This window comes from Capronia coronata (assembly GCF_000585585.1).
Source record: "Capronia coronata CBS 617.96 chromosome Unknown acBCG-supercont1.4, whole genome shotgun sequence".
NCBI lineage: Eukaryota > Fungi > Ascomycota > Eurotiomycetes > Chaetothyriales > Herpotrichiellaceae > Capronia > Capronia coronata.
The window spans coordinates 106,107-131,340 of record NW_006912896.1 but is presented as its reverse complement, the minus strand read 5'-3'; the positions used below and the strand labels follow the sequence as shown (position 1 = coordinate 131,340).

Here is a 25,234-nt window from a genome sequence, read left to right as displayed (position 1 = left end):
AGTCAGCGTGGCAGGCCACTGGCCGGTCGGCGACCCAAGAATGCAATAGTAACTGGATGGCCAGGTCTGGGGCCCAGTTTGGGGCATGAATGAGGGATGAGTCGATGAGACAGCCGAGGGGAGATATGGCCACCACGAGCGTCTCGCCGGTTCCGGGAGTAATCGAACGCACAGCTTGACACATGAATGACTGTGCATAGTTGCGTCCATCCATCGCCATTGACAATTATGCCAGCCTCTGCGGTCCTCTATGCCCCTACTTACCCCAGCGTGGGGGTGGAGCTGACAGCCTGAAACCCACTTGTGTCTGCGGGGAGGAGGAGGGAGAGATGCGGAGAGGACAGGGTTCCATGAGACGGGGAGCAGTGTTGTCCCTGCTCTGCAGGCTGCTGGTGGCGGTTCAACTGTGGTTGATCTGGATTGGACAAGGCTGCTGTATGTACATGGCACGTCAAGCCACCTTCGGAGCCGGGGTGATGGACAACATACACATCCTTCTGGAATGTCTGTAGCATAGAGGGAGCAGCTTGCGAATGACAAGGTTGTACCCTTGCATATGTGTTTCTATATATTTGAATAGCGTGGTGTCAACAATCCTGTATCTGACGGTGGAGGTCAGACTCTAGCCTCGACCTGATGTATGCCCATGGCTCGGCTCATTGTCGTCGATTACCGGCAAGGAGACATCGTGTCAAAAGGGGCTGACAGGTCGTGTCTATATGTCTGGAGTGGTATCGTCGGCTCCAGGTTGACGCGCTTGAGTTGCCATAATCATCCTAGATAGTGGAGGCCTATCGCAATGAATCAGTCTTTGGTTACACCCAACGAACACAAGAAGAGGAGCCCATAACCACACTCTTCTGCAGCTCTTCCCACCGGCACGGCACGTTCACGCGGATGATCCTGTAGCCGACTCCTTTTGTTCTCGATGTGGAAGTTCATAGTCCAGTCCCGCTATGGGCTCCAGAAAGCCCCGTAATGTGGTTTTGGTAATGACCCAGTCCTTCTCATAGTCATCTTCGAGGAGATGGGACTCGACTTGGTCTTCGCTGGCCCGTGCTCCACGCTTTTCCTGGAGATCTAGGGTCCACCTTATTCCATAGCCCCTACTGTTTCTGATTTCATACACGGCTACACCGTGGTGCAATAGCATCACGTTCTTCCAGACTGCCTGCGACAACATATCGTCCAGAATCTGGCGGGCTATTTCTGTTTTGTTCTCATTGCTTCCAACAGGCATGGTCCAGAATGGGTGTGAGCGCCCATGTTCGGACGATGCTCCACCGCGTTCGAAATGTTTACAGAGGGCCACGGCACCTGCTGACATACGGGTCTTGGGCCGGGGAGGCGCATTGAAGGTCTCGCGGAGAACGTCGTCTGGGGGCGGAAGCAGGAAGAGGGTCCCTTTCGTCTTCACCAGGCCGGCATCGCGGTAGGTCGTTTCGGCTTCGCGAGGCTGCGACGACCAGGGGACTTTTATAGAGGGATATATGCCACAAGCCTCGACGTCCGTGTTCATGTTGGAGCTGGACTAGTAATGTGCAAGGTGGGAGGACGATCGCAGCCTGTTGACTATCCTTGTAAGACCCCCAGCTGTGAGCATGAGCCTGGAGTGGACATGGTCACGATTAACGAGGCGACCACTCTCGGTCCGCTTGTTGCATGTTTGCAACGTGTCGATGTCGACCAGGCTGCAGGAACTCGGGTTGATGTGAACGACGGTGTCGAGGCATGAAGACAAATCGCAGCTTGACTGCATCGGCTGCACGGGTCAATGATTCTCCGACGAGGCTGCCAGCACTTCACATAATTGGTATGTATATGCAAGGCTTCATTTTATCACAACAGATACTAATCCATGCCGAGGTTGTTGATGCGATGGAGATGGTAAGTTTGTCGATGGAATCTGTTCAATCCTTCATCTGACACAGAGAGTGTGTCCATGACTGTTTCGTCTCACAACTCTCAAGATCACAAATCGCAGTATTCCTGAGGCCCACGAGGCTGAAGTCTCCTGACATCCTAAAGTCTAGGGTACTTCTTTGGCACCATACCTTGCTGGATCACTCCTGTCTTCCCTACTCAATAATTCTAATGGTAAGTCAATCTCAGTGCTTGAAATAAGACCGTGTATTCTCCTCGCTAGCCCATCCGACATGCTGCCTGATCCTATCAGCTTCACGATACCCCAATCCTGCCCAACACTTCCAGTCGAGCACATCGTAGTATCCCGTTGCCCAGAAAGTGTAGCTGAAGCTACTACGCTTGTATTGGTCACCCAAAACCGCCCCCAAAGAGGGGAATGCGTGCACTGTTCAAACGATGCTCGATGTCGAACTGGTGTACCCAAAATTTTGCGTAAATGAGCGAGTCAAATGGGTCGGCCGTGGGCCTCATGACGCTAGGCCTTTCAGCTGCCATCCACATCGCCCATGCGTCCTCGAAGTCCAGCTATGTCTTCGCCCGCGCTGAGACCACCATGGAATCAAACCCGTCTTTCTTCCTGCAGAGGTGTATTGGATACTCAGACGCCCTGTACTGACCACCGGCGTTGTATACAGAGGAGATTCCAAGCATTTCGGGAGCCTGTTCCAGGAAGTTGTTAAGGGACAGCCGGTGTCTTTAACGAGCCTTGGGGCTTGCAACAACCATAGCCGAGGAGATTGGTGCGTCGGCAGGACTTAAGGACCGCGAGCTGATCCGCTGAGGGAAACCAACGCCTGAAGGGACTCACCTCCCTTTGATCGCATGGTGGTCGATCATATGTTTGCCAATTGGTAGGTTCCAGTTGCCGCCAGCCATTGACGAATTAAGCCGATTGCCCAGGTGGTTGCAAAGAAGGCGTGCAGAGTTTCCTCGAGAAGCGGGAGCCAACATTCTTCGCAACTCTCGAGCAACATTGCCGCCGTTCAATTCCTCGTATCCCGAGACAGATACCGGTTCAAGGCTGAGGATTGATATTTCAGCCAAAGGCAAGTCCGTGAAGACGGGAGTTTGAATTCATCTTACTTGTCATTGGCGGTCGAATCATAATTTGGCCTTGGAGTCCTGCTGGCTCCATCTCCTCACCAGCTCTTCTTCCCGCCCCAGGAAATGCTTCTGCATGCTGCTCGTGATATCAGCGACTTCTTCGTCAGTAAGAGCACACAAACTCTCAAAGGCTACTTCCTCGAACTGTAGTGGGTTGGAAAATGCCTTAACGCGGATGGCGTTGCTCGTGTCCGGCTGCGAGTCCTTGACCGCGTCGATGCAGAATCTGCTCCATCTTTGGAAACAATCCTTCCCCATGGGTGAGGCGGCAAAGAGCATGGCAAAGCAGTGCGGCATTCCTTCGTAGCCAATCAGGTTTACGACCCCTCCACCCTGGTGCATCCTACGGGCAAGAATAGTGGTTTCATCCTCTAAAGCCTCATTGCCCATACACATCCACACCGGAGGCATTCCCTTCCATTGTTCAGGACGAACTTGCATTGGAGAGACCAGTGGATGTAGCATGATCGAAGCGTTGCAGAATATGTCAGCACGCGGAGGGGAGGTCGGCCAAAAGGCGTCTGGGAGTGGCTCCGTATTGGAAAGGCCGGTGTGGCCGAGAGGCTCCAGGTAATCGTAGTGGGCATTGTTGATATTGGACGGTAGTGAACGCGTAATGTCCACCCAGGGAGAGTTGACTGCGACACCAGCTGGCAGCTGAACAGGAACATCAGCACCGTGGAATCTGATGGTGTGAGTACCCATTCTCTGGAGTGTCAGGAGAAGTTGGAGCAATGCAAGGGAGAGATTTCCACCTGCCGACTCTCCCGCAAAGACAATGCTCTTTGCAGACACGGGTTCATGGTATGCCCCAGGGGGAGGAGACAGGAGCGACAAATAAGCCACCAGAGCGTCCAGAAGCTGTGCGGGAAATGGGTTCTGAGGTGCCAGGCGGTACCTGACGGAATAACACCTGCCTCCAGTCATCCTTGCCAGGCGGGCTGTGGTATCGCGGACGGTGGCCGGATCCATCAGATAATATGCACCGCCGTGGAAGTATAGGACTGTCGTTGCAGAGGAGACATTCTCCATGAGGAGCTTGTAGTGCTCATTCTCAGGCATTTCCGGTCGAGTTTCACTAGGGAGCACGCCTGGTCTGTAGCCAGTCCATTCGGCGTCGATACTTGTGATTTCGGGCTCAATGTAGCTCTCGGCGCCGTCTCCCAGATATTTGATAGCACTGCATACAGCATCTTTGGGTCCATTCTGATCTTGTGGTGGCGGAATGGTAACCTTGGCTACCAGAGTCGAACCTTTGATGCCCGGATCCTTGGTTGTTATCTTCTGCATGAAACCTATAGATCGTCTCTCACTGGTGATGTCTCGAAGGAGTGTGACAACGACTTCGGTCCTCAGATTTTGCTTGGATGAGTTTTGCGAAAGCGACAAAGCATTGAGAATGGCTGTCTTGACAATGAGTGGCAGGCGAGGGAGGAGGAGTCTCAAGAAGGCTCGGACCGAGACATCCATGTCTCGAAACGACGACGCCGATACGCGGACAGACACGTAGCGAAATACAGAAGAGTTGAGATGGGTCAATCGGACAGTCTAGGTCGGTATCTGCGTAGAATTGTAGGTCGGTTAGTAGGTGATTGTAGTTGATATTGCGGTTTGTATCAACAAGATCTCCTTTCAAATGACGGCGTCATAGACGCAAGTTGTGACAGCCTCGCCAGATATCGACTTGTCTCGCTCATCGTTGTATTACTCCAAGGATCTAAATGTCTACCAGATACCAATGACAGGAAAAGCTGTGTATATATACACTTTCATGTCGGCATTCCCTCTCAGCACAATCTGCGTACGATACTCATCTGTCAGAACGATCTCCAGAGGAAACGTCGCCTGGACGAGCAGCCGTGATATCTTACCATTACATCCACCAACCTACGATCTCTGTGAGGCTCTCCCCGGCTTTTGCCCTTCAGCTAAGACCCGTGGAATGGACACACTTACACTCAATCCCTGATGACTCGCCATTCGCTGAACGGTGATTGCATAATAGCTGCCTCGCTAGTCTTTCAAAAGGTTTGGAAATCGAGGAGTTGGACTTGGACCACAAGCCACTGCAGCGCTTGCCGCCAGTGATATCATCAAGGAGCATGGGTCGTCAATGCTCACAAAGCAGCAAGCAAGCATGAAGACGGAGCCGTGACGGCGCGACGTGCGGCAAAAGGGGAGCATCGACGAGGTATTTTGTTCTGTCCTCGTGACTGTCGTGATATACCGGGCCGTGTATCTCACAAAGGTGGTCATCGACATGTCGACCGTCGGAGGACTCAAGCATAATCATACAGCGATTCTACAGCTTCTGAAGTCTATTTGATCCATCCCTGAATATCCTCGTGAAGATACCAAACCCACGGCACATGGACCAGGATCATGGATACACTTCCTTCTTGCAAGCCGATTCTGACTCGACCTAAGTGGTCAAAAGATCTCGTCGTTGAAGGGTTATTTTTGGCAGCCAGACAGCGTCTCATCAGCTACCCTAGTCAATTTACCTATATACTTGTCGTCCAAAAGAAAATGACGCTTGGGCACAAGCGATCTATCCCCTCTGATAGGACCGACTTATCTTCGTAAAACTTTGTGGGAGATGCGATGAGAGAGTGCATCAGCCTGTTTATCGACACCCATACAGCTCAAGACAACCTTCTCCTCCACGGTGCTCGGCTCATTAAGCATGGTTCTGGGGTCCCAAAAGGCCCCATGGGGAACTTGGAGATCACCCGAATCATTCGTTGTCAGCAGCAGCAGCAGCAGCAGCAGGAGACAACATTCACTTGGCCCGGGAGCCAAAGGGCGCACCGCTTGACCCAACTGAGTATAAGAACCTCGCCTTAGCCCTTCAATTATCCCATGGGTTGTCAATGCCCCCAACACGCCTCTGCGTCACATTTTCAAGGGTAACAGGGATGTCATGGATTCTTCTCGTGTCCAAGGAGGCTTTGACTCCAGGCTGAAACGTTTCTGTTCGCTTGTTGGATTGTTGATTGTCGATCGTCCTTGATTTTCTTCTCAGAACAATCCAGAAGAACGCTACAGTCTTCGGCTATCCTTAGTCTGCTCTCTGCACGGTTGCACATGGACTTCGAACTGACTCATCCGGGGAGAGGGAAGTCAACTCCACAACTAGGGACCTAAAAAAGATACTCCTCATTGCTCGATACTACTACTAGGTAAGTATGCCGCCCCGGCGTATGCCTCGTGCCATGGCCGAGCATACCCGATCCCCGGCACGTCTACTACCTAAGGTATGTAGTACAGTGGATGACTCCCGCTCACGAATGTAGGTCCTTTTGATTTAGTTCGCAGACCTCACAAATTGACAAGCTTGCACGTATCACATACATAAATATATATGTTGGAGTTAAGGCTCTGGTCTAGTTCAGGTTCGGTCTGCGCTAAACAAATGCCTTATCTGCGAGGAAGCACATCAACAACCATCTCCGTTAAACTATGCTCGACCACGTCTGTTCTGAATCTCCGAAGTGTTAGTGACGCGCTGGTATTGACGAGGGGGCATGCATGAAAACACCACCTTGATACATGTATAAACAATTGCCATGACCCTGGAGCTCCAAACCAGTCTTTCGACCGACAGCTCTCTAGACAATACGTCGCTGGGCTCATGGGACTTTGTGCCTGAGTTGACCACAACCGCGACTGAGCCAGCACCACCAGAGCGAGGCAATGGCAACAGCAATGGCGACAACTGGGAGCGACATCCACAAGCACACAGAACTCGCACACTGGCACCCAACCTGACACGGCGGTCGCACAAAAAGTCTCGTGGCGGCTGCTATAGCTGCAAAAGCCGCAAGATCAAGTGCGGCGAGCAGAAACCAGCCTGTGGCAGCTGTGCGATCAAAGGGCTGAACTGCACATATCCCACAGAGCCAGTGAAACGGCAGAGCAGTAGTAGTGCCAGGGGCAACGACCGGACCAGTACGACGTCTCACACGCTGGCAGTACTACGACGGAACCCGACGACCGGACCGTCGTTTTCCGCAAACGAAACTGCATTTGGAAGCGGCGGTGGCGCCGAGGGAAGGACGTTCTCGATGCTCGACATGCGCTTCTTCCACCACTTCCTGACGATCGCATACCCGCATCTGCCGGTCGGCAATGACACGGTGTGGGTGCACGAGATCCCCCAGTTCGCGGAGCGGCACGGATACCTGATGCACGCGATCCTGTCGCTGGGGGCATCACATCTGAGCCGGCTGACGGGGGTCGACTACCGGCGCGAGTCGCTGGTGCACCGGGGCCAGGCGATCGCCGGGTTGAACCAGGCGCTGAGCCAGTGGCAGACGGCGCGCAGGTACGGCGAGTCGGACGCGATGCTGGCGGCCTGTTACGCGCTGACCTTCCAGGCGTTGTACATGGGCGACGGGCTGGCCGACTTCGTCACCATGGTGCGCGGGTGTGCGTTGACCACGGAGAAGATCCGGCACGACAACTCGCCCACCGCGTTCAATCTGCAGCCCGACTACCACTTGGAGTGCATGGCTCCGCGGCTGCAACAGCTGCCTTCGGTCGATCCGCGACTACTCGAGGATGCGGGTCGGGCTCTGGACGAGATTCGGCCGTATATGTCTGACACTGACGATGACAATGACAGAAACGACCACGACACGGAACTCGATTTCCATGACGCCCTGGTCGACGCCGTCGCCGGCCTGCAAGCCAGCCCGGCCAGCGGCTATCTCCAGTTCATCAGCATCTATGGCGTCTGGTACGAAATGCCGCACGACCGGTTCAAGACGTTCCTCGATCCCGACAACCTCGTCGCCCAGCTGCTGCTGGCCTATTTCGTTTGTCTCCAGCTTCTCATGGTGCCCTTGGCCGCCCATGAGTGGCCGCATCGCGCCGACATCCTTCGCGTCCGTGTGCTGTCCGGCACCGTCGAGTGGGCGGAGGCCATCTTCGACCGTCTGGAGGCTTCGGACCTTAGGGGTCTTCTGGACTGGCCTCGTGAGATCATCGCCATCGTGCGTGCCGAGATCAACGGTCAGGTGCTGCAGTCGACGCCGGTGTTGCAGCTGCACTTGGCCGAAAATAATCTCTCGCCTCAATCAACCGTGCTCATGGCTCTTTGAGGATGCTGCGGCCACCGGCAATGCCTTGGAAGGGGCTTCAAGTTTTGGCTGGCTGGCCGGCCAAGCCGAGAGGTCGACAGAGACATACATACACATATCACAATGCTGGTCGAACCAATAGCCTGAGATTGGAAAGGCAATGGAAGGCAGCCGGGCAGACTGCAAAGACAAATCACCCTCCTCATCCCAATCTCTACGGTCAAAGAATGGACACACCCAATCGCGGCAGACGGTATCTGGTGCAACGAGCGACATGTCGTACATAAGTACCCCGGCGGCGGAGCGGGAGCCACAGCACAGCCTGGGCACGCCTCCTAGCGGAATAGCAGACGACAGTCGAACATGCGAATGTGCCCTCCGCCTCACCGAGGTCGATATTGTGCAGATGAAGAAGAAGGAGAAAGGAGCGAAGCCACACCACAGGAGTCACTCAGCAGTACTACTACCGAGGCACAGTCTTGTCGAGTCAATCAGAGTTCCGGCTGGGCCGAATCGTCCAGATATGAAAGTCAAACGTGAAAGATGAAAGATGAAGCATGAGCATGAGCATGAGCATGAACGTCTTACCTCTTTTGCCTCAATCACAAAACAACCGTTATGTCGGAACAGTACAGTCGGACATGGACGCGGAAGATTTTACTTGTTATGTGTCTCGAAAGTCATGAAAGGTTAGGACATTCCCTATGTACGGGGTATAGATATGATGAAACACGAAGCAATATGATCAATGGCATTGGGCTACAGCGAAACCGAGAGTACACGCAATATCAAATCACCCATGAAGGAGCGGAATCTGGTCAACGTCTTATGTTTAACCCTACGACACCCAAGAGCGGCCTGTTGTGTAAACGATGATTGTAGACGTGACTTGAGCACGCAGCAAGTCCAAATTATTTGACGTATGACTTGGCTTGCTCTGTCGACCACATGCTCAAGCAGCCCAGCTCATCTGGTCAATGGTGTCTCGGCGCTGCGTTCCACTGCATCGTCTGTCGGTTCGCCGCATTCCACCAGCCTATCCATGATCTCGCAGTCTATCTTGGAGAGCTCTGTTGACGGACCAGGACAGTGACATGTGTGCTTATTGAAAGCAACACGAGCTTGCACAAAGCTGAGCATAGAACAGGATTGGCATGTTGAGAGTCATGTGGCCCGACTAGTCACCATGTCACTGCCGCCTGGTGTGCTCTGATGCTTGGAGGGCTGTCTTGGGTCGGGTGTCAACTTGAGAAATTTGCAATCGGAACTGCCGCTCTTGGCCTGGGTGTTTGCGGACACTGGTTTGGAAGACGGCTCGCAGCCTTTCGTGGAAGACTCGGGAATGGCGGAGTTTACTTTGGATGGCAAGTGTTCGTCAGGGATGAGACGGAGAAATGCCATTGCGATGGCGGAGATGTTGGGTTGATCTGCTGCGTGAGGCGCGAATGTTTGATATCTTGGTTTGGGGTCGGACAATGATGAAAGTCGGAGCGCTGGGGATCTGATGTTGTTTCGGACTCTGGTGGGAGAGATTCGCAGGCGTAGAAGAAGTTAGAGACAACCAAGCTGCGTACATAGGGCAGCCGACGAGGTGACCGGTTGTTGCAGGCAGCGTCCATGGCAGTCACAATGATCTGTCACCTCGCTTGTGAACCGGTGCGGCCATGCTTTCATTCACCTACCCAGCCAGAGTGATAGAGGCCGCAGCTGGCCGTGACGAGGCCCGAGCCAGGGCAGCTCCTCTTTGTTTGTTTTGCTTAGATTCTTCACTGCGCCAGAAAGGCTGCTGCAATGCCACCAGCGAACATACTTGCAACAGTAACGAAGCTGCTTATACTCATGGTCGACATGCCGCTAATGCCATGTCCACTGGTACAGCCACCGGCCAATCGAGCGCCGAAGATCATGGCAAAGCCACCGGCGACAGCGGCTGGTGTGCTGACCGGAGAAGTTTTCTCGAGAGTCACAGGGACATATTGCGAGATCAACCTGGCACCTGCAACCATGCCGCTGGCGAACAGCACATTCGACAGACCGGGGCCGGGAGTCCGCTCGAGGATGCTCCAGAAGTACTTGCCAATGTCCTGGTACGCGCTGGACACACCGAGGGTTTTGCGGGTGAACAGGACGGAAGTCGCCTGAGCGATGCCGATCAGAAGGCCACCGGCGATAGGGTTCAGCCAGTAGTTGCGCGTCGGGGCGAGATAGGTCGCTGCTGTAAGCATGACCAGACAAAGAAGCTCGTAGATGGCCACGATCGATCCCGTGGAAAGACCGGTCTGCTCTTGCAGAGTGTATTTGGACGGGCCCGAGGAGGAGGAAGACGCTGTAGCTTGCGACCGCTTGAGACTCTGGCCAATTCTCGCGAAAACGATACCGGCAAGCACTCCCCCAACGGCAACGTTCCATGCCGACTTCATTCCCAACCCGATCTGCACGAGAACAGTACCCGGGCACGCGCCCGTCAAGGTCATGCCGATGCCCTGAAGCAATCCTCCGACCACGTTGGCATCGTATTTCATGAACCAGCCGTAGGATGAATCAGTCCGATGCGGTAGTCTAGCATAGCCGGATCGATTGGCTCCGACCACGATGAGAGCGCTGCAGGCGCTGGCCGCGATAAAGGATTTGAACATATGAAAGTTGGAAAGGCCCATCTGCCCGAGAATGACCGAGGGCGAATAGACTCCTGAGGCAGTCAGGGCCGATCCAAAGATGGCGCCCGAGGCTGCGCTGAGGAGGAGCGACGACGACATTCTGAGTTTGGATGGTCAAATTGATCAAAGGTACAGAACCGGGTTTCAACGTTGCCTTATTATGCGACTGATGATGATTGAAGTCGTCGACTCACAGTGTTCAAGTTGGTCGTCGTTAAAGCTCCTCATGAAGGAGGGGCGTCAAGGAGGAGGTAGGATGGAGGAAAGAGGAGGGGTGAGAAGAACACTAGAATGTAGGTTGGTAGATTAGATACGATGATTTTTGTCGATTGACGGCGCAAAAAGCAAATACGGCGAATCCACGCATCGCATCGCTCGGGGATAAAACACTCATTATCCCTCTTAGGGCTACGGTGGCCGCTGTCTACTCTGTAAGTGCGCTGATAAGGATGATACACTGCTATCACTCAGCTGGACACTGATAGGACAGACTACACAACTCAGAAGGGAAACTCATGGCTATTCTGTACTGCAATACCCTCTCCGTCGATCATCTTATCTTTCCTCTGGTTTGCGCCCTACTGCTCTCCCGCTCCCAAGTATGTCCAGCTCAATGCAGGTGCTCCGGCCTTGAGCCCTCGAATTCGAATGACTTGTGTGTCATTTGGCACCAGATCAATCGCGCTGTCGCTCAAATGGCATCCTTCGCGTTCCTCGAACACGAGACACTTTACCGGTCGTTCGGCAGAGACATGCAGCTCGTCCCCAATGGCCTCAACCTTGACCTTGCGTTCGGCGAAAGAAAGATACTTCAGAGGTTGTGGCCAGTCTGTATCACGTCCGACCAATTCTCCATTGATCCATATGCGCGCCGCCAGAACATGAGGCTCCTCCCGGACGTTATCAATCACACCCTCAACGACATTCGTGGTACCGTTTGCGGCGACCCGAATGCATTTCTTCACAATCTTCTCCTTGATCTCCCGTCCTGTGCGCACGGAGACAAATCTGACCTCCACATCAGCAGTCACCTCTGTCAGCCGGGAACTGACCACCCACAGCTCCCAATTCTGCGTTTGGGGCTCGCGGGCATGCGTCACGCTCCAGTCATGGTGAGCTCGACGAATGCCGACGGCCACGGGCGCCAATACTCTCGCCATCGCATAGTATGCAGGCTTCCTCCGGAGGTAGTAGTCGACGATGGACCAGCTAGTGACCGGCCAGCAGTCGTTAAGCTGCCAGACCAAGGCTCCGCCACAATGTCGTCCATCGCCCCATTGCTTGCGCCAACCGCGGTACCCAAACATGAGGGCCTCGCACTGTACAAGCTGGGTGAGGTGTATGTAGGCCTCAAGCTGCGTCGCCGTCCTCACGTTCTCCACCAGGTATGTGGCGATCCGTCGCTCATGCCCGTCGGCTTTATTGTGGAAATCCAACACGTGGCTTTGAGGAAACAGGTCCTCTTTCTTCTCCACAAATGACTTGATCGTGGCAAGGTGCGGGAACGCTTCCATTCCAAACTCGGAGTTGAACCGACCCCCGAGGGAATCAAAGATCTGATACTTCTCCTGCGTCCCATGCCACACATTCCATTGATGCAAGTCCCCGACAGAGGGGTCGGAGCTGATCCTGCCGTCGCCCCATGGTGATCCCGGATGGTACGCGACCCATGGGGCTTCGGCCGCGCAGACCTTCGGTAAGAGCGCCTCGTAGATGTACCGCGCCGGGAAATCAGACTCCAGCCAGTGTTCCTCGTTCTTGTCCTCATAGTCATAAGTCAGCTGCGCCGACTCGGCAACCTGGTAGTCTTCGTTGTTTCCCGCGAAAATGGCCAGGCATGGATGGTGTCGTATTCGCCGAACATTGGCCACCGCCTCCGCCTGGATCGATCTCAGCATGGCTGGAAAACAAGGGTAGTTGCCGCAGCCGAACATGAAGTCCTGCCAGACTAGGATGCCGAGTTCGTCGCAGGCGTCGTAGAAAGCGTCATCTTCGTAAATGCCTCCTCCCCAGACCCTATACTTCTGCATCAGCCTTGCCCCTCCAGGAGGATTTGTCGGGTGTTTCATATTACCTGATCATCTTCTGGTTTGCAGGCACCAGCAACTCAAGCCAGGCGCGGTATTTGGCCGGAGTGACGTTGGTCAAGAAACTGTCCGTGGGAATCCAACAGGAGCCTCCGCAGAAGATGTCGACATTGTTCACCCGGAAATAGAAAGACTTGCCATGAGAGTCGGGTTCCTGGATGAGCTCAATCTTACGCAAGCCGATTCGCTTGGTTTCGGTGTGCAGTTCAACTCTATCAACCGCGACAGTCATTCTAACAGTGTAAAGTGGTTGGTCCCCATACCCAACGGGCATCCAGAGTCTGGGGTTCGGGAGCTGCAGCTGGGCCGAGCCTTGTCCCGTGAGATCGACTTCGGCAGTGTGTGTAGCAACCACCCTCCCTTCCAGACTGACGTCGAATTTGGCCATGATAGGAGCATTATGGTTTTCGACTCCCTCAATCAAGGCACTCATGTGGATTGTCGCAGCCTGCTGGTCGTCGGCGATGCTGGTGTCGATTCGCAGATCCGCCATTCTCACCGAATAAATCTCCAGGCGGACCGGTCTCCAGATTCCAGCACACATCAGGACCGGGCCCCAGTCCCATCCCCAATGGTATTGCGCCTTTCTCACGGCCAGACGGGCTGGGTCTCCGTTAAAGCAGATGAACTTATGTTCGGGATGCTGGTCTTTGAGCTCTCGGGCCTTGAGAAACGAGGAATCGAATGTAACTTCCAGGTCATGGTCGGCACGAGAATTGGATCTGAGGGCGTTGGTAACGTCGACCCGATGTGGCAAGAACATATTGTCACTCTCCAGGATGGTTGACCCGTCCAGCCTGACATGTGCGAAAGTATCTAAGCCGTCGAAGGCCAAGATCGCCTTGGAGCCGTCCGGGATCGACGGCCGTGCCAGCTTTGTCCGGTACGTCCACGATTTGAGTCCTACCCATTCTGCTTTGATCTCGTTGAATCCGATAAATGGATCTTCCAGTCTGGAAGAGAGCGTTACGGTCAGTCTCAACCAACAAGAGTGGGTTCAAGCTCACGCACAAGTTGTTGTCAATCAGATCCTGGTGGACAGTAGATGGGACCTTCTTGACTGGAAACCAAGAGCTGTCTTCAAGCTGGTCGGCTTGCTGGAATGACCATCCCAGGGAGAGGTCGATGGTTTCCATGGGAGCACGCACAGTGCCGTGGCCGGACGTGTCGACCATGGCGCTCAGCACTGCAGAGTTCGGCCACACATCCAACGAAAAGACGAGATTATCACCCCGTGATATTGGCGATGGAGATGCTTGCCCTCCAAATGGTTGATGGTTAGAACTTGGGGTTGCACTTAGCACTGCCCGCAGGGGATGATGATCAATATCTTAGCACCGGTGAGGCCGAAGGTATACGCACGGTCATAACTATACTTTTTCTCCGCGAACCGGAACGACCGTGAGATGTCATATAAGGTCGCCAGTATTACAGGGTAACTCCATGTACGACCGTTGGAAGACAGTCGAGCTTGGTTCAATCACAGCTGTGGAGAGCTGTCGCAAGATGATCCGGAGCCGACGTTTCCCCGGCTCCAAACAGGGATGGGATGCTTTGGACTAGAGATACTACTGCATACCTATATATACAGAGTAGTGTGTTGTAGGCTTGAGTGTGCCACTGGCATGACGCGGGCGAGCACCCCTCGTATAACAAGATATTGACTGCTTTACCTTTTACTGCATTGGGTTACATTCCCATGCCCGTATACAACTCACCAACCCCAAGTTCCTGGCCCTCCTTTCATGGGCCCCTCGAGCTCACTCGTCACCCATCCGCCATAGTAGTCGCCTAGAAAGACATCAACATCAACATCAGCGGCCAAGTCAACCGCTCCTACCAAATACTAGTATGTGCTCGCCACACCTACCTTCTTGCGGGCTGACCTTCTCGCCATCGACGAAGCACTCCCACGGCACCCCATTGGCGTAGAAGGACAGGTATCCCTGGATCTCCGTGAAAGCCGGCGTGGGCGCTTCATAGCTCCAGACTTTCGTCTTGACCGTGTCGCCCGTCGAGGTGTTTTGGACATTCCAGTATGTCGCGCGTCCCTTCCATTCGCACAGTGTGGCCTTGTCGGGGTCCCGTACCAGTTGGAAAGAATCGGAAATGCAGTTTCGGGGCAGATAGTATGCTACAGTATACCGCCGTGGTAAGTACGTACAACTTTCCCGTGCCCACCCTCTAGACCTTGCAAGGACAACTTACTTGGAGGATGTGTCGTCTCCAGCGCCCAATACGAGGCTTTGGTGTTGGCCAATGTCTGGCCATTCCATTTGATGACCAAGTGTCTCGGGATCTGCTCCAACAAGGGCGGACGAGGGAAGTCCTGGACATTCAGCTTGACTTTGGCGGCCATGGTGAAAGATTGCAGCATACTACTACTCTGTAGGAGCACGGAAGGACGTCGAGAGGGATGTAGAAGTAACCTACCTAGGGTATATATATCGATGACGATGCCTCCCAATATACTCGTTGTAGGGCTCAATGTAGTCTAGTACGCAGTAGCCACCGGTCTCATTTGGCCGATGGATTTGTGATCTTCTAGATAGTATTAGACACAACTTCTTGGTGATGCATGACATTGAAGGATGAAGGATTGAGATATGGATGACGATGACCTTTGGCCCGTTTGCCTGCTCGATACAATTTAGCAGCTATTCTAGCTGATCATGCTGCCATGTTCGTGTTGCACTCCGTCCAATAGACCCCATGCAAACAGGTGTGCAATAACCCAGCTCGACATAAGAGCCTCAATAATGAGAGATACGTATATGCTCCGCGTTACTCAGTAAGCTCTCTCCAGACTGCATTTGGTAGTATGATGCGCACCCGAACCGTATAGCAACATGGAATATAGAGTGTGGCTCGAATCAGACGATCGACGCATCGGAATAATCGTCTAGAAGGAGGATAATCAGGAGGAGGAGGAGCTTCTCGTGGGTGTTTAACGTATGTTACAGAGAAATTAGCGGGAAATAGGGAATACACCTGTTGTTGTTGTTGTTGTTCGATACTGGGATCCTCCATATCCTCCATAATTTCAGGAACAATGAGTGGAAATTTCTCTATATCGCAGTTGGAGTCGAGCACCGGATCGTCTGGAAAGTCGTGGTATACAAGTATGCTGCTCCGTGACGAGGAGAGGTTGTCGATGGGTGTCGATTTGTTAGAGAAAGAGGTAGTGGAAGGAGAGGAACGCGAGGAACGCGACGGGAGAAGTTGAGTGCCTGTGCCTGTGTTGTCGTGGACTTTTGTATGGAGTAGAGATACTAATAACTACTACTAGTAGCGTGATTTCTGCGCCGGGCGCTCTCCTATTAATTTACATAAGGTAGGCAAAAACGCGGTCTCACTCCTGGCGATTTATTAGATGGCGGTGCCGAACAGGCCCTAAACATGGCTATATATTCATCTGCATACTACTATCTCATGAATATCGAGGGAACATAATCTATGTCGGACGCGAATCGACTACTACTAGCTCGGTACTGCACACTCTACAGAACATCACAATGCGGAAGAAGCAAATGATGAAGCCTGACGTTCAAAGCGAACACCTGGGCTCCTGAAGCATTTTCCTAGTAGGTATGTACTCCTCTCCACAAGACAAGAATCAACTTCAGAAATATCACCCCGAAGACGCCAGAAAACTATGCTGGAACATCTGACTGACGCCGAAACACAACAACTCCATGACCATGTCCCAAGCAATGGCCGCTACATCGCAGCTCGCCCAGCGGCTCGAGAAATCGTACAAACAATCTTCACTCTAGATGGCAGCATAGCAAGCCTCTGTGCTCGCAGGTAGGCGTCATCTGAAGCGATGCATTCAATGCATCCATATGCGACCTTCTCGCAAGATATTCACAACCACCCAATCAACAATCCTGGACCGGCCAACCTGTCACCAGCTCGTGCACCAAAAGATAGTCTCTGCCTGTGGACAATCTCCCCCGATTCAGTCTTCTCCCATCTAGCACTTCTGGAGGTAATTGCTGGGAACCAGACCGACAGCCCCAGGCCTTGTCCCCCTGCCGCTCTCCTTGACTTCGGCCTCCCACCATCCATCGTCTTGCATTCTCAGCACGGCAAGAATGTCGCCCTTGCTGAAGGTCAGTTCTTCGGGGATGGCTGCCATGTAGCTGTACAAGGCACGAGCTGAACAAGAGTCAGTCAATCTGCTAGGCACGGCATCTCCCAACGATAAGAACTTACCGTAATGCAACACCTGCGGCTGTGCGGGACGGTAAGGCATGGCTGCGAGGCTCTTGCTCCGCTCTCGTTTCAACGCCATGTCCGTGCCACCTCTCTGCCGGGAACCTCGTCCATCGTAACCCTGCGATTGCTGGTACGGGTCGCCGCCGAGACTGGAAGCCGGCCTCATCGTTTCATGACGGCCTCGGCCACCGTCGTTTGCGGAATCATCATATCTCGCCATGTCCTGGCTGCTTAACTGGACCTCCATCCCGCTACCTTGTCTTGCTCCCTGGGTTGGCCAACGCGGCCGTCCAGCATACGGGTTGGGCGAGGCTGACCGCAGTTGTGAGTCCCGGTGGCTTTGAGGACCTGCGCCCTGCTGCATCATTGCGGGACCAGGGCTGCGCGATCTCATGGGAGCGTTCGTGAATGGATTGAGAGGTTGTGGACTTGCAGCCCGTGGCATCATCCCAGGTGCTGGACTTCGCGATCGTGAGTACTGACTTGGTGGTTGTGGGCTCGCCGATCGAGGGATCATACCAGGAGCCGGACTTCTCGCCCGTTGTTGGTATTGACTCTGAGGTTGAGGACTGGTCGCTCTGATCATTCCTGGTCCAGGACTTCTCCTTCCATCTCTCGTCCCGGGCCTGGATTGCTGACTACCCCTAGAATTGGAGGCCAGTGGTCCCGTTCCCCACGTTTCCGTCCGGTTCAACATCTCTTTCTTGGTATGAGCAGGCTGCGGCACTCCAAGGGCACTCTGTGGCCTGCCACCAGCATTTTCATACGCCGGTGGAGGCGTTCCTCGCTGTCCCGCCATCCGCACTTGGCTCTCGGCGCTCATGATATGCGGTCGAGCAGCGGGCTCCTGATCAGGTGCGGGAGTGGCCACCCCATGGAAACGGTCCACTGGGACTCGCATACTGGATTGCTTGGCCATCCCAGTGGCACCGTTGGAGCTCTGTTTCAGATCTGCCAGGGCTTGTGCGATAGGGTCGTGCGTCATATCATTGCCGCCCGCAGATGGTGGTGGAAGATATTGGCTGCGTCGATTGGCAGCGCTCGCCTTTGGAGTAGATTGCTGGCCATCCGGGCTTGCCACGTCAAAAACGTTGTTTCCCACGTTCAACTGGAAACTCGCCCGCGGGTCAGCAGCTTCTTCGCCCTCGACAACCATGTCGCCCGTGTTGCGGCTCGAGAAATGTGCCACTGGACGGGTTGGCGATTTCGTTGGACTTGATTGAGTGCTGGACACTGTGGGGTTGAGATTAATTCTGCCTCCAGGAGTCGCACCGGCGTTCCACGTGCTGCGAGAAGGGGGGCTGCTGGTAGAATAGGGGTCGTGTTCCTTCCTCGACTTTCGGCGGAATGGGCTGTTTGAAAAGAATCCGGATCTCTTCTTCTGAACCGACTTGTCGGCCGGAGCCATTCCAGGTAACTCGACTCCATTCACAGGCACCAACTTGGTTGGCGATGCTGCCACCGACATGGGCTCGGCACTGGTGAATGAGCTCGGAGCGGAATATTCGCTTTGGCTGTCCCTACTCTCTGGTCTCGTGTTGGAAGATAAGGCAGAGCCAGCCACCGACGGTGGATCTGCTCGACAGAACATAGTCATGCCATCCGTTGGATACTGGTTATGTGGAACTTGCGGAACGTCGCCGTGCTGACTGGGCGAGTAGTTGGGTGGGACGTTGGGGCCAGCTTGTTTGTAGTTCAAAGGTCGCGGCCGGCCGCTGTTGGTGTTTGATGGCGTAGGGACATCAATCTCAGCCAGGCCCATGGGCTCTTCCGAACGGCGCTGAGGGGTGGAATTGCGTGTACTCCTCGTCCCTGCATTGGAGTGGGTGGGCGAAGAAGACCGAAAGGCGGGATTGGTGGTGCGTGAGAATTGTGCGACTGAGTAGTTGTCGTCTTCCGAGATCTCTGATTGACCGTCGACATCACCGCGACCGAAGTTGATATATCGTGGCGGATCGGGAATTTCCTGGCCGGTACCGCAGACCTTGATGAACATGGTAATGTCCTTTTCGACCTCGCAATTCTCCAGCCCCAGTCTGATCTTCTCGCACGATGCATCATCCGACACACACACGGTCGAGGCGAGGTTGGCGAAGGCCCACAGCGACGACTTGGTAAAGTCAATGCGTTCTTCTTCGAGATCTTGGAACTTGTCGCAGGCCGCCTTCCATTCCTTGTTCCATCGTCCTGTGGTCTCTTCCAGTACCTTCACAGCCGCTTCGTATTCGTTGGAATTGGCGGCCATATTGATCTGCGTCTTTTCCAACTTCGCCTTGTTTTTCCGCTCCTCTTGTCCCATGACCATGTGTCCTTGCGCGAGGTATCCCTTGATTCTCAAGCAGTCCTGTTCGTACCTGTCTCGAGCCTTGTTGACGTGGGCCGTCTGGGCTTGCTTTGTCTTCAGTAATCTCTCAATGCCGTTCTGAATGATCTTTCGACGTTCCTTCATTCCGCCCGCAAAAGCAGTCAATGGCTCCTCCAGTTCGGACTTCATTTGCTGAGCAATTAGAGCGTGCTGCTTCCCCATAGATTCCGTTTCTCCTCGTGCTATGTCCAAGCTGGCTCGTAAAGTCCCTTGCTCAACGCTTCCCAGTGGTTTCCGTGACAGGTGCAACAGCTTTTTCGCATAGTCCTCCTCCAGAGCGGCACGCGCATTGTAGAAAGCCTTGAGCTCGTCGCATGTCGTCTTCGCATTCTGCATGCGGGTCAGGAGAGGGTCGACTCCCGCATCATCTCGGCCCCAGAAGTTGTTCGAGACTGTAGCATTATGGTCAGGAAACCGCGGCTCTCTGTTCTATCAGGGCACTTACAGCTCAAAGGCACCGATGGGGGCGCACCCACTTCGGAGGCGGCACCTGGTGGCATTTTGCCAGCTTGAACTTCGTTACTTTGATCGTCAGGCACGAGATCGAAAGGAAGATTTGAGCTTCGGCAGTCGCCAGCAACTATGTCAGAATGCATCCGTGTGTCTGTGCGTGAGGAAGACATCGATTGTGAAGAGCGCCTCTCCGAGACTGGTCTCCCATCGGATCCGGCGCCAGTGACGAAGCGTGCGCGGTTTGTTTGGGCATTTCCTGTTGTCAGGACAACGCGGGCTGAAACAAGTATGGTGGAGTATCGAACAACATGCGCAATTTGCCCTGCAAGACCATCTACTGCTAGTACGGCAGGCTATCAAGCCTTGTCACGCAAATAGAGAAGGGGGCGTTGCTATTCCGCCTATCGCTGGCCATTGATATGGTAAAGCGCTTTCATTTATGTATTTGCAAGTGCAAGAATCACACGAGCTTAATATCTCGGGCATGTCTTTCATCCCAGCAATCCTGTTGTACTGTGCAGTTGCGTGTCCTCGGTGGTGTACTCGGAGTACTATTGATGAGGATGCGCAGCTCAGAAATATTCGTTGTTTGCCTTCATTCCAGTTATCCCAGCCAACGTCGCTGAAGAGAGCGTTTTTACCACAATTACGTACCTAGGTACGCATCCTGAAGTGGTAGTATGCCATCCGTCGATGGCTAAGGGGACGAGAGTGCGCAGGATTTGGTAGTCGAAACAATAAAATGGGCAAGAAATACAGGCATATTGATTGCTTGCAGTATGTCCCTTGCCCAGAAGAGCACGGCACACTCTGATCATAATACTTGCTTGCCTTGTATGAATTGAATCCTCAATAATAGACCAAAAGCCTCGTTCTTTCTATTCTGGTTTCCCAAACTTCCGTCTGGACGGTCAATGCCACAGCAATGACCATATCGCAATGCTTCCTCCTTGCTCCAGGCCGGCTGTCGTGCCCATGTTCTCATCGCCGTAGCATGGAGCTGACGACTAGGACCTTCGAAACAAAAGCACTTAGGGTGGCAAAGAAACCTGGAACGTTGCCGGGACGTCTTCCTATGTTACGTAGATTCCAGAATCGTTTTCAGTTTTGTGCAGAGAGCATTTATGCCTGCCAGCGCCCCTTGTGCACGCTTGGACGACTTCTCGTTATCCACGTGCCATTTCCTTGCAAATGTGCAAGTTTGTCATCAATGTGATCTTCTCGTTCAGGAAGGGAACACAGGTCGGGTTCTTCCCAGCGTGCGATTCGTACAGAAGCTGCGAAATGACGACGATATTTCAGGAAAGAGAACCCGTTAACTCCCAGCCTGGTTTTAACTGCCCTGCCCTGCATTGATTGATTGCGCAAGGGCTGTGCCTTTCTCGTTGAGAAGCTCGTCGTCGATGGCTCGATATCTTCCTCAGAGGTTTCCATATTTGTTCGTTATTCATTGTCGACAAAAGAGTTAGCTAAAGGGCCAAAGAATGGCAGTTCGAAGTGGTCGAGGTTGTCCACATCCTGGTAGGCATGCAAGGCTAGGAAGCCAATCAAGACCAGGTCGATGGCGAACAGCGTCCAGGAGAGTACAGGGGACCAGGATACGATCAGATGGAGGATGAAGATGACGGAAAAGAGCATGCTGGACTGCCAGGCGTGGAAGCGCACGTAGTCACTCTTGTGTTCGAAAATGAGGAGAAACACGCCCCCAGCGGGAGGAAGCAATATATAGGCCATCATCGCTTCATAGTCCAACCTCAAAGGAAGACTAGTTTCAAATGCCTCGAGACTTTGTCCTCTCTCTTCTCGCGAACTTGTCAACCTATTTACAAAGCGTCCACCGCCGAGTCCGCTTGGGGGAGGGAGACGTCCAGTATCTGAACTAGCGCGTGGGGTCGTCTGGGAAGCGTGGTGCCCTGGAGCGGGTGATCGAGATTGTGAAGTGTCCAAGGACGGTCGCTTTCTGTTGTTAGGCGGCGGAGAAAGCGCACGCTCTCTGTTGATACGTCCATTAGCATATTAAACACGTTGGAGAAGGATGCGATCTTACAACTCCGGAGATTCATCTTGATAAGGCGCAAAATTCATGGTTCGCGCTGGCGGCGACCAGAGCGACACTGCGAGGCTCGACAGAACAAGAAAGGCTATCCAACCGACGTTAACGTTGGCCGATCCGAAGGCGCCTGTCTGACTCCAGGTGCAGAAAGCACCCCTTCAAGCAACAGGGGCTTGACTTGAGCTGCGATCGTACACAGTTCGAAAAGCCGCGGTCCCAGTTGGGGCAAATGCAACACTGCAGGAACGTGTTCCGTCGCGTCGAGCTAAATTAGGTTGCCGCTTGGCGCGCGGTGTGGGCGCTTCGATCGCCTCATGTTCGCCGGTCAACCTGGTCGACAACTAAAGGTGGCCGAGGTACACACACAGCTCGGTACGCTGGATAAAAAGTGTACTTCATCTGGTCGTGTGATGCCTTGATGATGCTCATGTGGCGCTCTGTCTCTCTCGCGCGTCTAGTAGGCGATGCGAAAACGATCGTTTCCCATTGGAATCCGAGAGCGGTTGTTTCTAGCCCCGGCCACGGGAGCCTCTACCAGCGATACCTCGCCCAATTCCGGACGTCGATCTCCTGGTAGAAGAAGTCCCTCTTTTGACAGCGCTGGCTGTATTGGTGCCAGAGCCACCCATCTGCACATATGACGATGTAGATGCTTTTGTACCTCTTGTAGTCGTACCAATCCTGCTCCCACCTCTGGAGGGAACCTTGGCCTGTTTTGTGTGTGTTTCAGCTTTGCGCTTCTCTTCCGCTTCAACCTGTCTTGCTGCTGCCAGCCTTCTCTCCTGCTCCTCGACTTCTCGCCTATCTGCCGCGCGTTGCTTCTTCAGAGTCTCCTCCTCAATATCTGCAATGTCTTGACTGGCGCCCTGCCAGGCTGGATCAAGGATCAGTCTCTGATTGTGCTCTGTCTGGGATAGAATCCGTGTCCATGTATTCAAGAGAGCAGATGCTGCATTGACGGTATTGTTGACGCTCTGAGATGCGGTTAGTAAGGTGAAATGCTCTGCGGGATTGTGTCTCACCATCATATTTTCCTTGGCCCTCCCTAGACTCTGCAATACTCCTTCGATCGCATCGTTGACTTGACGTACACTCTCCAACTCATGCCGCAGGGCTTCCTCGCGGGCTGACTGTGCCTCGTAGGTAGGTCGCGCACTGTCCGGATATTTCGTAGATACTTGGGAGCTCTTCGTGGGCGAGTCCAGGGAAATTTCCATTTTAGCTTCATGATTGTGGGATTCGCCGGCGTCCATGGTGTTAGGGTGATGCTGCTAACCCACAAAGAGGCCCCTTCTCGGCGCTTGGTAGCAGTGCAGACAATGTAGGGCAAGAATGGAAAGTTCCGACCAGAATTGGAAGCCAAAACAAAAGCCACTATACGCGTGGAGCAGGAAGTGGGCGCGTCTACCCAACGTTGGTCGCATTTGTGGCCTGCCATCCTTGACGCTTGCGCCATGGAAAGTGCCCAGCCACCGCAGCGGTCTCGTAATCCTGCCCAACCTCCATCTTCACCTCCCACTCCCAATGCTGCCGTCGCCCCTTGTTACAATTCTGTCCTCGAATCTCCAGCTTGTTGCTCTGCGATTGATGCATCAGACTTTACTCTGCGAAGCCTTCATTGTCTTTGTTGCTTAGGTTGGGCAATAAACTAGTCGCGTCTATTAACTGCGCCGAGGGGTCTTGCGGCAGTGCCTTGCTTCACTTCATCCCTCCACGATAGCTGCACAAAATGGCGAGCACACCACCTGCACAAATTACTTCTACTCCCGAAACTCCTCATACACCTCTTCATGGCGCAGTCTACGACCGCGTAAACAATCGTTCTCTACGGCGCACAACACGCTCAAGCACAAAAATCGCCTCGAAAGAAACCGGCTCAACTCCCGCGTCACAGCGAAGAAGCTCCCAATTGGAGTTTCCAGTGACAACTCCTAGATCATCACAACCTTCAACCGACGCCGCATCTGGACTTTATTCGCCGCAGTCAACCCCAAAGAACAAATCGCCGTGTCGAGTGCAAGTCCTTTCACCCTCCTCTCCCGATCTGCATACATCGAAGTCCAAGCAGCACAATTTGTCGAGCACAACTCTTCATCCCGCCCCCTCTTCCTCGACTACAGTACCTGAGCGAATGCTTCCCACACCGGCCAAAACCCCTCAAAAGAAAATGGCACCTAAGGTGGGGGGTGCGGCGAGGGCACTCTTCCAAGACACTACCCGACAGATAGCAGATTCCGCGTCTTTCGAGCCAAGTCCACGAAGAAGTCGAAGAACTAAGCGGTACAATGGATTCTCACTCGAAAGCTTTTGTGCCGAAGACGATAGCAGTCGTGCTCAGATCCAGATCTTCACCGACTCTAGGGATACGGTTCCACAAGTTGATGAGAGCACGTCCAACCCTTTCCTAGCTCACAATTTGAACGCAGAGACTTCGTCTGCTCGCAAGGTTGCAGGGACAGTCAAACGTCGCAAAGTGTCCGGCCAAAAGAAGATAGATCCTCAGGTTGAAGAGGCAATCAGCAAGGACGAGGGCATGGTCTACGTATTGTAAGTGTTCCGATCATCGGCCCACAAGCTTGTCACTAATTTTATCCCGAAGTCGCGGCAAGAAGGTCTTCAGACGTTTTGATGATGCGGGGGACGAAGAGGAAGAGATCGATCCCGATGAGCTCGGATTGTTGTCACATACTCCAGCTCGATCTACTGCCAAGCCGATGAAAACACTTACGCGGCGTTCCATCAAACCAACCTGCTTGTTTCAGACCGAAGAACAGAGACGTGCCCGGGAGTTGGAGAAGGAAGAGGAAGCACTGACGGATATTGAGGGCATTGAAGGATCCGATGGTGACATTGCTGGAGACTCTACCCACGACAATCATTCTGCTCAGAAGACATCTCGCTCACTGCGGTCCTCCTCAAAGAAAGTCGGCGCTGACGCTCTAGACGGAACTCACCTCCGCGAGGCAGTTGTGCGTCGAACCAACAAACCCAAGCAGGCAAGCCCGTTTGATTCCTGGCCTCGTGTCAAACACGGCTTGCGCACCGAAGCAGCTTCATTGAAGTCCAGAAAGAGACCTGCCAACGGACCCGTCGAAGACGAGACTGATCGCGGAAGTACCGAGTCAAAGAAGATGAGAACCTGAAGACTTGTGCGAGAGAGGCCGTTGTTCATAGGGGTAAATGATTCGACCTTGATTCTGGAAAGCTCTTGGTTGTATAAGATGCAGTCTTGGTACGACGGTACTTTTGACTCTGGTTGCTATCAAACTTCGCAGATAACATGG

At 53.5% G+C, this 25,234-nt stretch overlaps 11 protein-coding genes across 11 annotated transcripts; 2 read left to right on the top strand and 9 right to left on the bottom strand.

The window, feature by feature from the left end:
* Positions 1 to 889: 889 nt before the first annotated feature.
* A1O1_04612 (uncharacterized protein) lies at positions 890 to 1,519 on the bottom strand (the record flags this gene model as incomplete). Its single annotated transcript, XM_007725504.1, has 1 exon — positions 890 to 1,519. The coding sequence occupies one exon, from the start codon at positions 1,517 to 1,519 to the stop codon at positions 890 to 892; it is 630 nt and encodes a 209-aa protein (XP_007723694.1).
* Positions 1,520 to 3,027: 1,508 nt separating this feature from the next.
* Positions 3,028 to 4,500, bottom strand: A1O1_04611 (uncharacterized protein; the record flags this gene model as incomplete). The annotated part of the gene is made up of 1 exon (XM_007725503.1): positions 3,028 to 4,500. One exon carries the CDS (start codon positions 4,498 to 4,500, stop codon positions 3,028 to 3,030), a length of 1,473 nt encoding a protein of 490 aa, XP_007723693.1.
* Positions 4,501 to 6,599: 2,099 nt separating this feature from the next.
* Positions 6,600 to 8,135, top strand: A1O1_04610 (uncharacterized protein; the record flags this gene model as incomplete). Its single annotated transcript, XM_007725502.1, has 1 exon — positions 6,600 to 8,135. The coding sequence occupies one exon, from the start codon at positions 6,600 to 6,602 to the stop codon at positions 8,133 to 8,135; it is 1,536 nt and encodes a 511-aa protein (XP_007723692.1).
* A 1,143-nt stretch (positions 8,136 to 9,278) lies between these two features.
* A1O1_04609 (uncharacterized protein) lies at positions 9,279 to 9,515 on the bottom strand (the record flags this gene model as incomplete). Its single annotated transcript, XM_007725501.1, has 1 exon — positions 9,279 to 9,515. The coding sequence occupies one exon, from the start codon at positions 9,513 to 9,515 to the stop codon at positions 9,279 to 9,281; it is 237 nt and encodes a 78-aa protein (XP_007723691.1).
* Positions 9,516 to 9,880: 365 nt separating this feature from the next.
* On the bottom strand, positions 9,881 to 10,870 carry A1O1_04608 (uncharacterized protein; the record flags this gene model as incomplete). The annotated part of the gene is made up of 1 exon (XM_007725500.1): positions 9,881 to 10,870. The coding sequence occupies one exon, from the start codon at positions 10,868 to 10,870 to the stop codon at positions 9,881 to 9,883; it is 990 nt and encodes a 329-aa protein (XP_007723690.1).
* Positions 10,871 to 11,349: 479 nt separating this feature from the next.
* On the bottom strand, positions 11,350 to 14,033 carry A1O1_04607 (beta-mannosidase B; the record flags this gene model as incomplete). The annotated part of the gene is made up of 3 exons (XM_007725499.1): positions 11,350 to 12,787; positions 12,846 to 13,811; positions 13,870 to 14,033. The coding sequence occupies 3 exons, from the start codon at positions 14,031 to 14,033 to the stop codon at positions 11,350 to 11,352; spliced, it is 2,568 nt and encodes an 855-aa protein (XP_007723689.1).
* A 539-nt stretch (positions 14,034 to 14,572) lies between these two features.
* A1O1_04606 (uncharacterized protein) lies at positions 14,573 to 15,217 on the bottom strand (the record flags this gene model as incomplete). The annotated part of the gene is made up of 3 exons (XM_007725498.1): positions 14,573 to 14,649; positions 14,729 to 14,992; positions 15,067 to 15,217. 3 exons carry the CDS (start codon positions 15,215 to 15,217, stop codon positions 14,573 to 14,575), a joined length of 492 nt encoding a protein of 163 aa, XP_007723688.1.
* Positions 15,218 to 16,834: 1,617 nt separating this feature from the next.
* Positions 16,835 to 19,944, bottom strand: A1O1_04605 (uncharacterized protein; the record flags this gene model as incomplete). Its single annotated transcript, XM_007725497.1, has 3 exons — positions 16,835 to 17,019; positions 17,077 to 19,836; positions 19,890 to 19,944. 3 exons carry the CDS (start codon positions 19,942 to 19,944, stop codon positions 16,835 to 16,837), a joined length of 3,000 nt encoding a protein of 999 aa, XP_007723687.1.
* A 1,396-nt stretch (positions 19,945 to 21,340) lies between these two features.
* Positions 21,341 to 21,982, bottom strand: A1O1_04604 (uncharacterized protein; the record flags this gene model as incomplete). Its single annotated transcript, XM_007725496.1, has 2 exons — positions 21,341 to 21,890; positions 21,945 to 21,982. The coding sequence occupies 2 exons, from the start codon at positions 21,980 to 21,982 to the stop codon at positions 21,341 to 21,343; spliced, it is 588 nt and encodes a 195-aa protein (XP_007723686.1).
* A 477-nt stretch (positions 21,983 to 22,459) lies between these two features.
* On the bottom strand, positions 22,460 to 23,203 carry A1O1_04603 (uncharacterized protein; the record flags this gene model as incomplete). Its single annotated transcript, XM_007725495.1, has 2 exons — positions 22,460 to 22,924; positions 22,973 to 23,203. The coding sequence occupies 2 exons, from the start codon at positions 23,201 to 23,203 to the stop codon at positions 22,460 to 22,462; spliced, it is 696 nt and encodes a 231-aa protein (XP_007723685.1).
* A 476-nt stretch (positions 23,204 to 23,679) lies between these two features.
* Positions 23,680 to 25,093, top strand: A1O1_04602 (uncharacterized protein; the record flags this gene model as incomplete). Its single annotated transcript, XM_007725494.1, has 2 exons — positions 23,680 to 24,497; positions 24,550 to 25,093. The coding sequence occupies 2 exons, from the start codon at positions 23,680 to 23,682 to the stop codon at positions 25,091 to 25,093; spliced, it is 1,362 nt and encodes a 453-aa protein (XP_007723684.1).
* Between the last annotated feature and the right edge of the window lie 141 nt (positions 25,094 to 25,234).